This window comes from Candida margitis (genome assembly GCF_024628925.1).
Source record: "Candida margitis strain CBS 14175 chromosome Unknown scaffold20, whole genome shotgun sequence".
Classification (NCBI taxonomy): domain Eukaryota; kingdom Fungi; phylum Ascomycota; class Pichiomycetes; order Serinales; family Debaryomycetaceae; genus Lodderomyces; species Lodderomyces margitis.
The window spans coordinates 131,553-145,949 of NW_026261754.1; the positions used below are offsets into that span (position 1 = coordinate 131,553).

Here is a 14,397-nt window from a genome sequence, read left to right on the forward strand (position 1 = left end):
TGTTTGTAGCCCTATGACAAAATCTACACGTGATGAATACTTTCATTTTTGTCACATTCAACACTACCAATTTTTCAACGCAATCTCCAACGCTACCGCAAAACAAGATTACATAATTGACAGCATAAATATTACATAATATATTATCTAATTACACACACTGGGAGAGTTGAGAGTGACTGAAGCAGAAAAAAAAAAATTGAAACTGCTTTTTGTAAGAGAAATTTTCACTTTGTTTTAATCATCATCTAACCAGAACAGCATAATCAAACATGGGTAGTATGTAGTAAATCAGAAGGAGAAGTACTAGCTAAATTGCATAATAATAGAGGAATATCAGGAGAGAAGAATGAGAGTAGATGACACAGAGGAATTTACGTTTAAGGAAGATGAAGATGAAGTTGAAGTTGGAGCCTATTGATTCATCAACTACGACTGAAAAGTTCAATTCATCAAAGTGTTTCATTGCCAGACAGATCCTGCTGGACCAGTCAAGTCTTAATGTCTGAGCAGCCACCAATCAATTTGGTGAAAGTCACACTTGTCTACTCCAATTTAGGTCCTTTATCAGATGCATGGAATAGTTCAGTAACGAGCAGAGTCCAATATACTAACACCCGTTCTATAGAAGGTACACCATCATTAGGTAAAAGACACAACAAATCACACACTTTATGTAACAGATGTGGTCGTCGTTCATTCCACGTCCAAAAGAAGACCTGTTCATCATGTGGTTACCCAGCCGCCAAGTTGAGATCACACAACTGGGCTTTAAAAGCCAAGAGAAGAAGAACTACTGGTACTGGTAGAATGGCTTACTTGAAGCACGTTTCTAGAAGATTCAAGAATGGATTCCAAACCGGTGTTGCTAAGCCACAAACCGCTGAAAACTAAATGTATAACTAAGCTTATGTTTGATGAGGTTGAAAATTTGAGGGGAGTTTTTTTTTGAGGGGGAGTGTGTATTACCACAACATTGGAAGACATTGGCTTCCTCCTCAAAGAACCCTTTTGGAAGAAAGCAATGAATTATTTTTGGATTTTAGAGAAGATTTTGCAAGTAACTATAATACAAAATACTGTATATTAATGTGAACCTTTTTTTGAAGCACTAGTGTAGAAGTAAAACAACTCTTCTTTCTTTTGTCTATATATTCATTTCAATATCGCTAAAATTCTCAACCCCATCACCATCACCATCACCATCACCAAACTGTGACTCGTAATTCATATTGAAGTATAAATTATCCGCTTCTTCATGATTTACAAATCGGTTTAAAATTTCTCGACTCAATTCAACTGTTTCTGATTCGTATGGAAACTCTAACCCATTAGCATAATCACTTTCAACATTGGCAAGTAGTTTACCACCAACAACAACTCCTTCTCTCGAATAGTAATCTGTTGATGTCAAATGATTCAATTGTCGAGCTCTAATTTCACATGATCTGTTAAGCACAGTAATATCAAAATGGCCCTGTGATCGTATTTTAACTAATAATTTGTGAGCTTCCGTCGATAGTGAATCAGCTCCAAATGCAATTCGCAGTAATGCAACAAACATCTCATACATGGTTTCACTATATATCAAATCACTGGCTTCGTGTAAATCCTGCGTTAGATAATTGATAATTTTAACAATTTGACCAATTAAATGGACTCGTGAATGGATAACGGGTGATCGGGGACAACTTGCCATAAAAGCCTGTTCGAGATTAATGATTCTTGTCAAAGACTTAAAGTGTTCTTTATCAATTAGGAAATCAATCGTCTGTTTGGTTATTATTATCGATTGAAATAGTTCACATACTTTAATTTTAAGATTTAAGAGGTGTGCTTCATGGTTTAGTTGAAGTTTTGATCGGTTCAACTCAGTATCCAAGTCTTTATAAACCGGTTGAGGGATTGTCACTAGGTAATTGTTTAAATTATCATGGCTCGTAGGTATTGTCAAATCAATCATTTTTAAATCGCAATTGTTCCCACTGAATCGGGCCAATCCATAGAATCTAAATCCATCTTTGATAGGAATTTCAATGAGGAATATCTTCATCAATGATGCGATTAAATTAAAATCAGATACTGCTTCATTAAACCCAAAAGTCTCTTCGGTGACCGATGCCACGAGCATTTCAACAACATTGGATACAAGATTTATTTGAGCCACTGATTTAAACCGTTCAGCATTCTGCGGCAAACAAGAAGTGACAAGAGCTTGAGGCAATATGTGGTGGTCAGTCCAAATCAGGTGAATAAATTCACTACCATGTATTGAACATATGGTTGTCAATTTTTCAATCAAATCTAAGCAACAAATCAAGATAAATCGTTCAATAGAAATGATCTGATCGGGCACATCATGATAATTGTCAAAATCAGCCTCTTCTTCCAAGTTGGGGTTAAGCAAAAACAAGTAATTTAATGACAATTGCGAAATTTCTTGTATTAGTTTAACAATGACCGACTCTGTAACGGCAACTGGTCGAAAACTAACTGTACAATATAGCAATGATACAAAGAAGGGCACCGAGAGCGTTGCCTTGTGAGCGATTGCTTCTTGAATAATGTTCAATAACAAAACCGAAAATCTTTCAATCAAGTCATCTAACCTTTCTGTCTTCATTGACATCAAAACATTGCTTACAAATGAAGATAATGCAGTTTTTCGTTGAACTTTGTATCCATACAATGTATCAATATCAAAATCAAAACAAATCTTTGATAAATATTCAATTGATGACCGTTTGCTTCCAGGAATGCAATATGTCCAAATTTGATCAATCAAGGTAGACGTTTCGTGTTGAACTCTAATCACTTTTTGAATTGTTTGACTAGCTATTGATGCCAAGCTTGCATCTGACTCCAAACTTGCTTCAATTGCGTGTTTGTCTGCCTCTGTACTTGGTTGAGCTCCATTTTGTTGTGAGTTATTGTCAATCTTCCTCTTTTTCAAAGCTGTTGTTGTTACCAATTCATTCTTTAAAAATTTCCGATCATCTTCTAATTTCAATACCGCTTCTTTCAAAGCCGCAGCTTCCTCATCTTTAGTCCTTTTCAACGCGTCATATGATTGTCGTAGTGTGTTTAATTCATCACGTTTGGAATTCTGCAAGAGAGCCAACTGGGCTTTCAAAGTGGCGATTTCTCCATCAGCTTGGAATAATTTGGCTTGTATTTCATTGTTGATTGGTTGTTGTTGTAAGAACTGAGATGCAATAGATTGATTAGTTACTGTTTGATGTTGTTGAATCAATGTATCATCTTCTTCGTGTGTCGTGGATAGATTTATTGGTGCTTGTGATTTAGTTAGATATTGTTGCAAGAGTTCATCCTGTTCGTCATCGTTAGCAAAGTCACTATCTGAATCAGACATTTCATGGATTATATCCTGTCCATATGTAAAATTTTTGAAGTGGGTTTTGGTCTTTCTGAAATTAGAAGACGTATTTTTTTCTGATCTTTCACGCGATTGCAAAATGAGTACAAAATTCCCTGGGCATGGAGATGCCACAACGGGCTATTTGTACTTATAGTCAGAAACAAGGCCTCAAAGTTTGAGACAAAAACTTTCTAGCATGTTTCTATGATCTGTACTTGTGTGTCAATGGATGAATCAGAGGTGGTGTTTATTGAGCGTGATGGCAATCATTATACACAAAGCCAAGGGTTTAGACGGAGTAGCACAGGCTCTACTTCTTCCATTACCTCTTCATCAGTATAACAGATTATCATAAACCCCATATATATATATATGACTTTCGTAAGAACTAAATTTGCTTATGCTATGTAGCTGTATCTGCTGAAAGAATTACGCGTTTTGTTTGGTAGCACACCTCTAATCCGTAACGTTGTTTGTAGGCTTATATGCTAATTACTGTCGATAAAGTTGCTTACAGCTTGATAAAGAGTAAAACGTTAGCATTGTAGGCAGCTGAATAAAGAGGAAAGTTGAGTGATTTATAGCATCAGATGCCAATGGACTCAGTAACAATTATACGAACCATTGAACGGTATAGGAGAAAGATAAAACAATCTATAACTTTTCCTCATGCGTCTCCTTCCAATACCTCTATGCAACTCAACCCTCGGCTAAGTTACTTAGTATTTATACCTTGTTGAAGGGGTTTACCCCTGTAATCTACTTAAAGTTTTCCAAATTTGCAATTGTTCACGCGAGAAGAAAAAAAAAAGTCTGGGAGGTGGCGACTCGAAGCGAGGCGACCCAAAGGAAAGAAGGGTGGAGACTGCGTGGCGGGGAAGAACAGAATGTAGCGGAGATGAACAAAAAGAGAAATATTATAAAAGGCTTAAATTAGATTTGAAACATCCAAAGATGATCTTCAAAATCATTGATAGATCTGCTGCACAAAGGTCAACTTCTCTCAACCTAAAGAATTTGTTATTAGACTTATATACCTTACTCTAAGGGGTGATGGTATATACGGCTGAATGTGATGACTGGTGTATGCAACTTTACCTTTATTTAATTTTTTCTGTTGGGTTCGTTGTCTTCTCCACAAATGAATCTTAGAACTTCTTTATAGTTTTGCCATATTGCATCAAAGAGATGACGATCAACGTATATGCGTGACAGATTAACCAATTGTTATTATTTTACTATCATTATCTCCTCTGACCTTGGCCCCTTGTTGTTGATGGTGTCGTATTTATTTAGAGTTTATGACAAAGGAATATCACAATAATAAAACAAAGAAACAAAAAAGTCATGCAAAACGAGTCACCCACTCAATATCCTACACACACGCCACTCACATGCCACTCACATATTCTAATAATATACCACTACTTAATTGCTCTCCTTTATTTCAGACATACATCTATACAAATGTACTATTATTGAACAGTATTTCCACTGTTATTCAACATATTCACAAGTAAAACAAAGGTTAAATCTCATAGAACCACACATACACACACTAACTATTAACAGAAATAATCACAGCCAGCCAGACAGACAGACAGAGAAAAAAAAAAATAAAAAAGAATCTCAATCACGGAGTGAAACCCCTTTTACGCAACATATATATCAACACAACAGGAAAGTTCAGCAAAAGTTATCAGGCTCATAAAGGATGATGAATTTGCCGGATTTCTTAAATGACGGTGATTCAATCAATAGAAGGAAATGCAATGGAAGCTCACATGGTAGTAGTAGACATAATCTGATATTTGACAACGGTACTGGTAATAATAACAACAACGGAAGCAACAGCAACCACAACGACAATGGCCATAATCTTCCACCACCAGTTCCTTCCAACAATGATGACCCTTTACATCAGTCTAATTTCAATGATATATTGTACAGCAAACTATCTAATTTAAATGACTATCCAGAAGTTGATTTTTCAACGTATTATTACAACAACAATGGTGCAGCAGCAGCAGCAGCAGCAAATTCAAGTTTTAGAGACACTTTTAATTTGCCAGCAGAGCTACAAGGCGGAGTAACTAATATATCGTCAAGAAGACCAAGTTATGCAGCAGAGTCTTTTACTAGAAGTAGTTTTTTCCAACCACTGGCCACGACGACAGTCACACCACAAACATCGCAAGCGGGTTCACAATCGTCAAACTTTTTCAATAACAGTCATGGAAATAGCAACAATAGCAACAACAGTCGAGGCTTATCTTCATTTGCTATGATGAACAGTTTCCAAGCCAAAAATAGTCAGGTTCATAATGGATTTGATCTTACAGAGGCATTTGGAGAGATTAATTTGAATTCTGGGTCTAAGTTTAGTGAGTTTCAGTCAAGAAGACCAAGTCAATTGGTTGACTTTCCGTGGAGTTCACCTTTTAATGCAACACCTGCTCTGCAGTACCAACCACGGCAGCAACAAGCGCAATCACCACAGCAAAGCTTCAATTTTGCACAACCAGGTGGCGTTGGAGCTGGAGGTGGACGTAGTGCTTCAATAGACGTGACCAGCACTAATACATTTGCTCCTTTTGCAGAAAATAACGGAGGTCCTTCCTCAGTTCAGATAGGCCAACTACCTCGAGGATCTAATCCTTCTCATTTGCAACCACGAAATGTTCATCAAGCAGGGCATCAGCATCAGCAGCAACAGCAGCATCAGCAGCAAAAACATTCGTTTTATTCGCCTCAGCAACAACCACAATTCCGCACGGGACAACCACAGTCGAACCAAGCCTTTTTACCACAGCATCCTCAATTTGCTGGTACTCCAGGCCAACCAATCAAGTTGGAAAATGGGTTACTCTTGAAAGATCAATATATAGTTGCTTCACCAGAGTTAAAAGAGTTGTATTCCAAAACAAAAAGGTATTTTCAAGATGACAAAATCACGAGTGAGATTTTAACCAAAATGAATGGATTGTTGGGTAGTCCTATAATCACCAAATTGATTACCTTTATTAAAAATTTGAATAATTTAACATTCAATCACAAGATCTTGTGCTTGGTCATTAACAAGAATGGGAAATTTGATTTATTATCATATCCCAACAATTCCAATATTTTTCTCCAAAAAGATGATTTGGTCATAGTTGATGGAGATCGAGGCAAAGATTTAGTTATGATTATTGAGCCATTGGTTAATTTAAATTTCGCTGTTTTATTCAATTTTCTCAAAAAATTGGAACATTTGAAAAGTCTAACAATTCATGAAGGTTACGGAGGTAAAGCTCATGGAGGCACTCACTCAACATCAATGAATGCTTCAACAATTATCAATTCGCACCTGAATGAAGATAACGAATTTATAATCACCTTGCCTACGAAACAAGTGTTGCGATTTGCTACTCCAAAAGAAGTCCACAAGATTAGTGGCAAATTTCTTGAAGAGAAGAAAGCATTTATCACTTGTTTTAACAAGATTAAGGAATTGGGTTTAGAATCAGATTTAACTTTAATCAATGTTGAGTATCAATGTGACTTCAAAAAACTTATTTTTTATTACTTTGCTGGGTTCAAGCGTATTGATTTTAGAGGACTTATAAAGGAGTTGTTTAAAATTTACAAAACAAGAATTTGGTTATGCGCTGTGTTGCCATTTAACCAGCCAGAGTTATTCATCACTATGGATGATGAAGATGAGAAGAAGAAAGAGTTAGATTCAACTAGTTGTGGTGGTTCTAAATCAACTACTAATGGTAGACAACATACCACCTCTTCTGTTGATAAACGCCAAGATCTTTTACCAAAAGAATACGAATTGAGTAATGAACAGATTTTGAATTTTGCCATTACTGAATTTGACACATTACCACCACCAAATTATTTTCATCTGATTAACTTGTTGAATTTGATTAAACATTTAACTGATGATATAAAGGGCCAATTTTATGGATTTAATAATAATAATAATAATAATAGTAATGCAGGGAAATAGAAGGGAAAAAAGGAAGATGATACAAGAAAAAAAGTTGGAGTTAAAGGAAAGTGAGACAGTTTGGACGTTTTAATATTGATGAATTGATGATGATGATCAAAGTCAAAATTGTGTTTTTATATTGAAATTGACAGGTTCAATTTTACTTAAAATGAGAGAGATAAAGTTGTTGTTTTGTTTTTAAAGAAAAAGGATATATTTTGAAAGAGTAAAGAGTTACAGATATATATATATATATATGTTATAAAATTATATACGGTTAAATGTACATTTATAGACATTACAAATGGGAAGCTTGACATTGTAGATTAATCTTGGTGGTTTTGCAATTTGCACAATTTGCGAAAGGCGAAATGCAAATAGACAAAACGACATTGCGAGAAATTGTGGCCCAAAATTAATCTACAAGTGAAGCTTATTCGACCACTTATGTCTAAACGACCCATTCCAATTGACAAGCTATTGAAAGATGATTTTGCAAAGCCTACATTTATTCCTAAATCTAAACGGGCCAAGGCTGCTGAACTGAGAGAATTAGAGAAGCGACAAGCCAAGGAAAAGGCGTCATCAACATCATCATCGTGGAGGCATACACTGAAACCACGGAGGGGCGAGTTGGTGCCTCCAATACAACATAACGATCCAACACCAATAAAGAAGTCAGCACGACGTAAATTCCAATTTGATTGGGATGAATCTGAAGATACTACAACAATGATGCAAACATCACGACGGATGCTTCCCTCGCTTGATGATGACGAGGAGAACGGTACAACCACAGATGAAGTCGATGCTAACGATCCACTATTAAAAGATGAATTGAGTGGGCATTGGACAACAAAACAATTACCACAAATGACTGAACGTGATTGGAGGATATTCAATGAAGAATTCTCCATCAACTATCGTGGTGGGGGAGGTAATGGTGGTAACAAGCGCGATCTTCCTCATGCGATTCGCTACTGGCAAGAATGTGACTTAAGTAAACCAATCCAACAAAGCATACAGGACCTAGGCTATACTACACCCACTCCGATTCAAAGAGCCAGTATCCCCACCAGTTTAAAATATCGAGATGTAGTTGGTGTAGCTGAAACCGGGAGTGGAAAGACTCTTGCTTATCTACTTCCTATATTCCAGTACCTTGACCAAATTGATGCGAATTTCATGCAATTTGAAAAAGCCAAGAATGAACCATTGGCGTTAATCTTGGCTCCCACTCGTGAATTGGCATTACAAATTACTGCCCAAGCAGAGAAATTATGCACACGATTGGGATATAGTGTTGTGTCGATTATTGGTGGACATCAGTATCGTGATACAATTGATGAAATTGAAAATGGAGGGGATAAAGAAAATGGCACAAGAGGTGGTGGCAGAGGGGTTGATATAATCGTTGGTACTCCTGGTCGATTACTAGATTCACTTGATCGCAACATCATCAATTTCCAAAAATGTTACTACCTAGTCATGGACGAAGCTGATCGTATGATTGATCTAGGATTTGAACGCGATTTGCATAAATTGATTGCTCATTTACCTACACAAGACAATTTACAACAAACAATCGATGGCAAAATTTTCCATTTGAACCAACGCATGAATTTGATGTTTACGGCAACCATATCACCCACGATTGAAAAGCTCACTAAATCGTATTTAAATAATCCCATTTATGTTACAATTGGAACTAGTACAGGTGGTTCGGGTGGAGAAGCCTTGGCAAATATTGATCAAAAATTTGAGTATTTACAAACATCGAAAACTGCATCTGGCCCACCGACTGTTGAACTGATCAAATTGAACAAGTTGGTTAAATTGATTCAACTGCACAAACGAACCAACCCCGACTCGTTGATTATCATATTTGCTAACTTCAAATATGTTGTTGAAACGTTATCAGAAGAGCTAGATGCAAAACAATTGTCCAACGTAACCATACATGGATCCAAATCACAAGGCCAACGAGAACTAGCTCTTGAACAATTCAAACTGCATAATCCATCGATACTTGTAGCCACTGATGTCGCCGCTAGAGGTATCGACATACCTCAAGTGGGTCTTGTGGTCAACTATCAAATGAGTCACAAATTTGACGAATATGTTCATCGAATAGGTCGGACTGGTCGTGCTGGTAATTTCGGTACAAGTATCACATTTATTAATGATGACGATGTGAGTGTTTTCCTGGACTTGAAAAAGTTTTTAACTAGAGGTGGTAAGAAAGTACCTGATTGGTTATATCGATATAATTCAACAACAATAAGGGAATAATTAAAGGATTTCACAACATATTAATAAAATTTAGTTAAATTAGACCTACATGTGTTTTCCTCCACCTCTCTTTACTTAAGCTTATGATTCAATTTAGCTGCAAATTGGTTGACTAAATTTGGCATTTCCAAGAACCCTTGACCAATAAATGCAACATCAATCATATTATCATCAATATAGTGATTCAACTTTGCCACATCCATGTCTAAAGCACCACTACATCCTACAAAACATTTTTCTTGTTGACCACTTTCAGCTAAATGTTTCTTCAAAAGCGATGCTAATGGAATATGGCCTGGTATATTTGGATTCGAATTTAATGAATACCGTGGCCTTGAATTGGGAGTGATTTTGCCCGAAGTTATGTGAAGTAGTGACACTTGACCCGTGGCTATGATCAAATCAGCAATAGATAAAAACTCATCCAACGATTCGCCCCTAAACAAATTGTCACTAGCCGATAATTTAACAAATATAGGTACATTTTCGCCAACTTGTTTGCGAACTTGGTCAATTATGTCCATCAAGATTTTGCACCTAGATTTAATTGATTGACATCCATATTCATCATGACGTAAATTAGTCGACTTGCTCATAAATTGGTGCAACAAGTTTCCGTTACAACACGAGATTTCAACAGCGTCAACTTGACTGATTTGAACAGCGCGTTTGGCAGCAGAGCTGAAACTGGTGATTGCTTGATGAATGTCGGTGGATGTCATTTCTTTGGGGACTTTCAGTCGATTATCGTATGAAATTGCCGAAGGGGCAAGGATTTCCGCATCACCATCGTAACCGGTTTCACCAGCTGCAGCATTTCCAACCAGGGAAACTTCACCAATAGCTTTCCTTCCACCATGAGTCAACTGCACACAACAAATACAACCATCGTTATGGATCTCATCAGCAACCAGCCTCAATTTCCCTGCTTGATCGTCATTCCAAATGCCCAATTCCTTATCATCCAATTTTCCCTTGGGATCAACACACATTCCTTCAATCATAATCAAACCAGGGTGTTGTGCTGAGAATGACTTGTAGCGAGATAAATGTAAATTAGCAATTTGATTTCCTGGTCCAGCTGCATAACTGCACATAGACGAGACTGCTAATCTATTAAGCAAATGCAAATTTCCGATATCAAGGGGGCGGAAAAGTGCTGGTGGTTGTGATTGTGGCTGTGATTGTTGTGGTATGTGTTTGGGTTCAAGTTTATCATCAATTGATGCGTATGTAACTGTACTATTAGTCGTCATTATTCTTCTATGGAGTATGAGTCAATGAGTGTATTTTTCAATACCAATTAGTTTGGGGATGGAATATTTCATCAACTTTAAATAATAATAGTTTGTGTTTTCTAATTATGCATTAAGGCGTGACAGCATCATCATCTTTACGCCAAGGGATATGCGTGTGTGTGATCGGGATAAAGAGTACCGCGCGGGGTTGTATTTAAATACAAATGCATATAAGTATATAACAAGGAGTTAAAAAGAATATAAAGGTTTATTAAAGGTTATGGGACAAAAAGTGGTGTGTAAGATCATGCAAGATTAAACACAAAGAAAATAATGCATGTTACTAGTAATATATCACATACAATGTACTAAATAACAAACATCACATGAGGGAACGGCAGCGGCAGCAATTTGTAACAGACTAGTCAATACGGTAGTTAAACTGTCCCCCACCATCTGATTCTACAGAGCAAAGAAGGGATCTCTTTAACGCAAATTGCATAATATTGTTTCAAAGTCACATCATGTACGTTTCTTTATTTTTCCTCCCCTACATAGATTTGATTCCAAAAGTTCTAGATCCGCCAGACTACATCTCCATATATATTTAAATACAGATATATCAGTCATTCCATAAAGCCTCTCGACTAGTCATCATCTTCATCACTTGAATAATTACCCAACACACTGACTAAATTGGGTTCATGCCGGGCAAGTTTCATTTTTTTCTTTATTTCGGCCAAGTCTTTGAGTGTTGATTGGTTAACTAATCCATGTCTTTCGAAGAAATCTTGTCTTATTTCATCACTAGTGGCACCCCCACTATTACTAGTCTCACCACCAACACTATGATGTCGACTACTTCCATTATGATTGTGGCTGTTTCCATTTCTAACTGGATCATAGCTGTAATTGTGAGGCTGTAAATGATGCGAATGATGATCTCCATTGTGATGACCATTATGATAACCATTATGATAACCATTATGATAACCATTATGTTCATGATGTTGATGTTGATGTTGATGTTGATGTTGATGACTGGTGCCATTTTGTGCTGGCCCCTTATTCTTTATAGGCATTTTCCCTCGCGATAGTATACCATTTCCATTTGGCTTTATACCCGGTACAACATCGTCTTCTCCGCCCTCATCGTCCAGCTCATCTTCTTCTTCACCATCATCATCATCGTCCTCTTCATTACCGTTGTCAAGTTCTCCAGTCTCAGCCACATCAAGTGGTGACTTGTCAACAGTCCGATCTTCACCCATCTTGATTCGTTTAGTGGTTTCATTATTCAACAATTCCTTAACTGTATCCATTGCCAACTCCTCCATTTTGCGCTTATTTTGTTTTTGCGCTTCTGGATTTCGATCTTGATGAGCCCATCGTACATGTAGCACTTCTTTACTCTTGCTGCTATTGGTCTCTGGGTTAATCAAGCACTGTCGATTCATTGATTCTTTAGCAAACTGAGCATCAGCTTCTGTCTTCATGGTAATAAACGCACAATTCTTGTTGTATATAACCTTGACTTTTTCAATATCCCCAAATTCTTCAAAATTTTTAGTCACCAACTCTTCGATATTTGGCCTCATTTGTATTCCTCCAATGTATAAAGTCTTGTTTGTATGATTAAAAGACCCCACACCATCCATATCATCATTATACTCAGCAGTTTTGTCTCTTCCAAAACAATCTTTGGCCAGGTTGTGAAATTTTGTCTTGCTTGGTAGATTGTGGAGGTATGTACAGTTGGATCCCATGTAGCAACACCCTCTACTGAAAAATAGACATACAGGGGATGTATCTCCTGCTCTGGTATACCCTTGATCTCGAATTATGTTCACTCTGTGTTTAGATCGCGTGAATGAATCAGTGGCTGATGAGTCTACACCACCTCCACCAGACCAGTTGAGGTACCACATGTTAAAAGTAGCTCCACCAACTTGTTGCGGCCGCTCTTCATCTTGTATTGTACATATATCCACCTGTATCCTAGCTGGCAGCGACATCGGGTCTGAAGAAGTGATGGAACTGATTGATGACATTGTGAATGATTCTCGATCTATTTTTTCTTCTTCTTCTTTGCTCTTGTAAGCTTCTATATGCAGTCTCAACAAATGATGGATTTTCTATATTGTAAGTCGATGCTATATATGCCCTCCGATTTCACCTTTTGGGGATGTGGTGGTTTTAAAGTGGACTAAACAGGTCGATATTGTAGTATTTGTGGTGTTTATTATATCTCTGCTCACAAGCTTTGGACTATTTAACACACGATTAAGCTCCGTGTAAATTTTGTATGTCACTTGACTCTGTGATGTTAGACGATTAAAAACGATGACCAAGATGATGACGCGTCTTTGAATATGTACTTCTCCTGGTGTCGAGTAGTAAACCGTCCTTTGGTCGTACTTAACTGTAAGTGTAGAGAGCCCTTTGTAAGCAATGCCTGATTGAAAGACTGCTGTATCTTTATAGCGAATGGAACTGGTTTTTAACTTGCAATGGTTGAAAATAATCAATGATCAATCCCTTGGAGTCTGGAGCCTGTCCTTACCGTTCTCAGATATCGGGAGGGTGTAAATAAACGACTCTTTATCCGTCCTTCTTGAAAAGACAAGAAACGGGGTGACTGCAAAAAAAGTAATCGTTATATATTCTGACAACAAGCTGCCCTCGCCCTCGGTAAGAGAAACACAGTTACGATAGTTAAATAAAATGAAAGAGAGAGGACTTACAAGGGAATTCGATTGCTATTTATTGGGAAAGCCCATTTTGATCAAAAAAAATTTAGATGTTTGTTGTACTTTGATGATGCACAAAAGAATAAAAAAACACACACACACACACACACACACACACACACACACACACACACACATTTTACACCCCCACCCCCATTTTCATTATTATATCCAATAAGCCCACTACTCCACTACTTTCATCACAGTAAGTCGGATTTAGCCTTAATGATGTGATAGAATACTATCTAATATTTTTAACGTTGCCTTAGACATATATTTCCATATATTTCCCCTACCTTGTGTCGATAATATATTATTAATAACAATGTCTCAAGCTTTTGAGATGTTGCTCAAACCCAGACCCAAACGCCTGACTCGTAAAATACTTTTGTAGTAGCTCTATCGTGTGTATTTCAAAGTCCAATCAGCTTGGACACGCGTGTCTTCTTGAGTCAGCAACGATGTTTACTTGTGCACATTTATTTGAACTGTGGTAACTTCAATTCAGTTACTCCCTTTTGCATCTTAGACCAAAGACATTGAAGCTATTCTTTTTTTTTCCACCCTATTTTTATCTACCAAATACATCTACAACCAAAATTGCATGGTAACACGTACAGCCTCGAGTCCAAAGGATTTTCGGTGTAACAATTGAACGGTAGTGTGTCAACAGTTTGGAACTTTCCAAGATACTTTAAAATCAACTCATGGTTGATTCTGCTCCTTTACATCTTTGTGAATAGACGGTGCACTTTC

General features: G+C 37.1%; 6 protein-coding genes across 6 annotated transcripts; 3 read left to right on the top strand and 3 right to left on the bottom strand. All coding sequences in view use genetic code 12, as the record gives it.

The window, feature by feature from the left end:
- Nucleotides 1–272: 272 nt before the first annotated feature.
- Nucleotides 273–894, top strand: RPL37B (60S ribosomal eL37 domain-containing protein; the record flags this gene model as incomplete). Its single annotated transcript, XM_051812940.1, has 2 exons — nt 273–279; nt 473–894. The coding sequence occupies 2 exons, from the start codon at nt 273–275 to the stop codon at nt 892–894; spliced, it is 429 nt and encodes a 142-aa protein (XP_051673400.1).
- Nucleotides 895–1,147: 253 nt separating this feature from the next.
- On the bottom strand, nt 1,148–3,373 carry CANMA_001015 (uncharacterized protein; the record flags this gene model as incomplete). Its single annotated transcript, XM_051812941.1, has 1 exon — nt 1,148–3,373. The coding sequence occupies one exon, from the start codon at nt 3,371–3,373 to the stop codon at nt 1,148–1,150; it is 2,226 nt and encodes a 741-aa protein (XP_051673401.1).
- A 1,720-nt stretch (nt 3,374–5,093) lies between these two features.
- Nucleotides 5,094–7,379, top strand: PSP1 (Psp1p; the record flags this gene model as incomplete). Its single annotated transcript, XM_051812942.1, has 1 exon — nt 5,094–7,379. One exon carries the CDS (start codon nt 5,094–5,096, stop codon nt 7,377–7,379), a length of 2,286 nt encoding a protein of 761 aa, XP_051673402.1.
- A 429-nt stretch (nt 7,380–7,808) lies between these two features.
- CANMA_001017 (mRNA splicing protein) lies at nt 7,809–9,653 on the top strand (the record flags this gene model as incomplete). The annotated part of the gene is made up of 1 exon (XM_051812943.1): nt 7,809–9,653. The coding sequence occupies one exon, from the start codon at nt 7,809–7,811 to the stop codon at nt 9,651–9,653; it is 1,845 nt and encodes a 614-aa protein (XP_051673403.1).
- Nucleotides 9,654–9,724: 71 nt separating this feature from the next.
- On the bottom strand, nt 9,725–10,909 carry CANMA_001018 (uncharacterized protein; the record flags this gene model as incomplete). Its single annotated transcript, XM_051812944.1, has 1 exon — nt 9,725–10,909. The coding sequence occupies one exon, from the start codon at nt 10,907–10,909 to the stop codon at nt 9,725–9,727; it is 1,185 nt and encodes a 394-aa protein (XP_051673404.1).
- A 629-nt stretch (nt 10,910–11,538) lies between these two features.
- On the bottom strand, nt 11,539–12,942 carry CANMA_001019 (uncharacterized protein; the record flags this gene model as incomplete). The annotated part of the gene is made up of 1 exon (XM_051812945.1): nt 11,539–12,942. One exon carries the CDS (start codon nt 12,940–12,942, stop codon nt 11,539–11,541), a length of 1,404 nt encoding a protein of 467 aa, XP_051673405.1.
- Nucleotides 12,943–14,397: the final 1,455 nt, after the last annotated feature.